We start from the raw sequence: 1,315 nt of genomic DNA, 5'->3' as shown, positions 1-1,315 counted from the left end.
CCAGAGAGGTGGTGGAGGCCAGAGAGGCGGTACGGCTATGGCGGTCTGTATGGTGGCTATAGGGGCATTTATGGCTCTGGGGACTGCTACGGCTATGGTGGTCTGTATGGTGGCTATAGGGGCTTCTATGGCTCTGGGGACTGCTATGGCTACCCAAGCTTTTACTCCGGCCGCTATGGCTACCCCTTCAGTTCACGATATGGCCAAAGGTTCGGCTATGGGAGCTGCTACCCCTGCTAAACCCAGCGGGAACATCCCTGAAATGAAGATCAACCCAGGACTGGCAAGCGCGGATGGATGGTGAATCTCGGCAGCAGCAGCCCCTGGGACAGCGGCCCCTTCCGTGGAGGCTTTGAGTGCTCTGCGCTGCTGTTGAAGTGCTTGCGATGATTTATCTTTGTTCTTCCCTGTGCCTGCGTGCTCTCTTGCCACCCAGGCTCTCCTCTTGATCGACAGCTTGCTTCTGTCTTGATACTGCGGTTCTTTGTAATCTGGCTTGTGCGTTTGTTGCGAAGTCGTACAAAATATTAACTCCAAATGGTACAGGCAGGGTGTGTTGTGTCTTTGGGAATGTAGTCTTTCAGTTCTGTGTGCCTTTCAAAGTAGATCTGTCTTTCATATTAAAAATTATGCTGCATCAATACTGTATTTCGGGTTTTATTTTTCACTTGCCTTTCTTAAATGTCTTGAAATCAATAGCGTCACACAGATCGGGTGACAAAGTTATTGACTTTGCATACTCAGGGGTTTGCTTGTAGAGACTTGCCTTCTTCAAGCTGAGAAACCTGGACTTTTGTAGCTGTGAGAAGCTTCAGCTGTGTCGCTGTGTTATGCACGTTTGTACAACTCCAGGCTTTCGCTTGGTGTATTCCAAGTAAATGGTTCATCTCGAATACTTGAATGCTGCTGTTGGGCTAATGAGATGTGATTAGGATGTGATCCATCACTGGCTGTGATCTGGTATTGAAGACATCATCGTAGGTAACTGCAAATGTGTGGGCTCACCAGGTTTTTAGTTTTGAAGGAAGTTTGTGTTTTGTATATTATCGTACACTCATTAAACAGCCCAGGTTGGAAGGGACCTGGAAAGATGAGGTTGAAAAGATCAGGGCTTCCCTGATGGAGAAGTGGGAGGAATTTTCCCTTTGCGGTGCCAATAATTTGGTAGAAGTGGCTATCCAGCGGCCAGCACCTCTGAGGCGTGGCAGTGGGGCGTTTCTGTCTGTCGGTTCAGGGACGTGGGCTCAGAGCCCGCGTTTTGCTTGGAAGCAGAGTCACAGCCGACTTTTACTGATTTTTTTTTTTTTTTTTTTTT

General features: G+C 48.2%; 1 protein-coding gene across 1 annotated transcript; it reads left to right on the top strand.

Moving 5' to 3' along the window:
• Nucleotides 1–18: 18 nt before the first annotated feature.
• On the top strand, nucleotides 19–240 carry LOC118453200 (scale keratin-like; the record flags this gene model as incomplete). Its single annotated transcript, XM_035902777.1, has 1 exon — nucleotides 19–240. A coding segment is annotated over one exon (222 nt), but the record flags the coding sequence as incomplete, so codon positions are not given.
• Between the last annotated feature and the right edge of the window lie 1,075 nt (nucleotides 241–1,315).

The sequence above is a fragment of the Egretta garzetta genome, unplaced genomic scaffold (assembly GCF_000687185.1).
Source record: "Egretta garzetta isolate BGI_Z169 unplaced genomic scaffold, ASM68718v1 C8642244, whole genome shotgun sequence".
Lineage (NCBI taxonomy): Eukaryota > Metazoa > Chordata > Aves > Pelecaniformes > Ardeidae > Egretta > Egretta garzetta.
The sequence above is the reverse complement of the archived record's forward strand: the minus strand, read 5'-3'. Positions and strand labels throughout refer to the sequence as shown.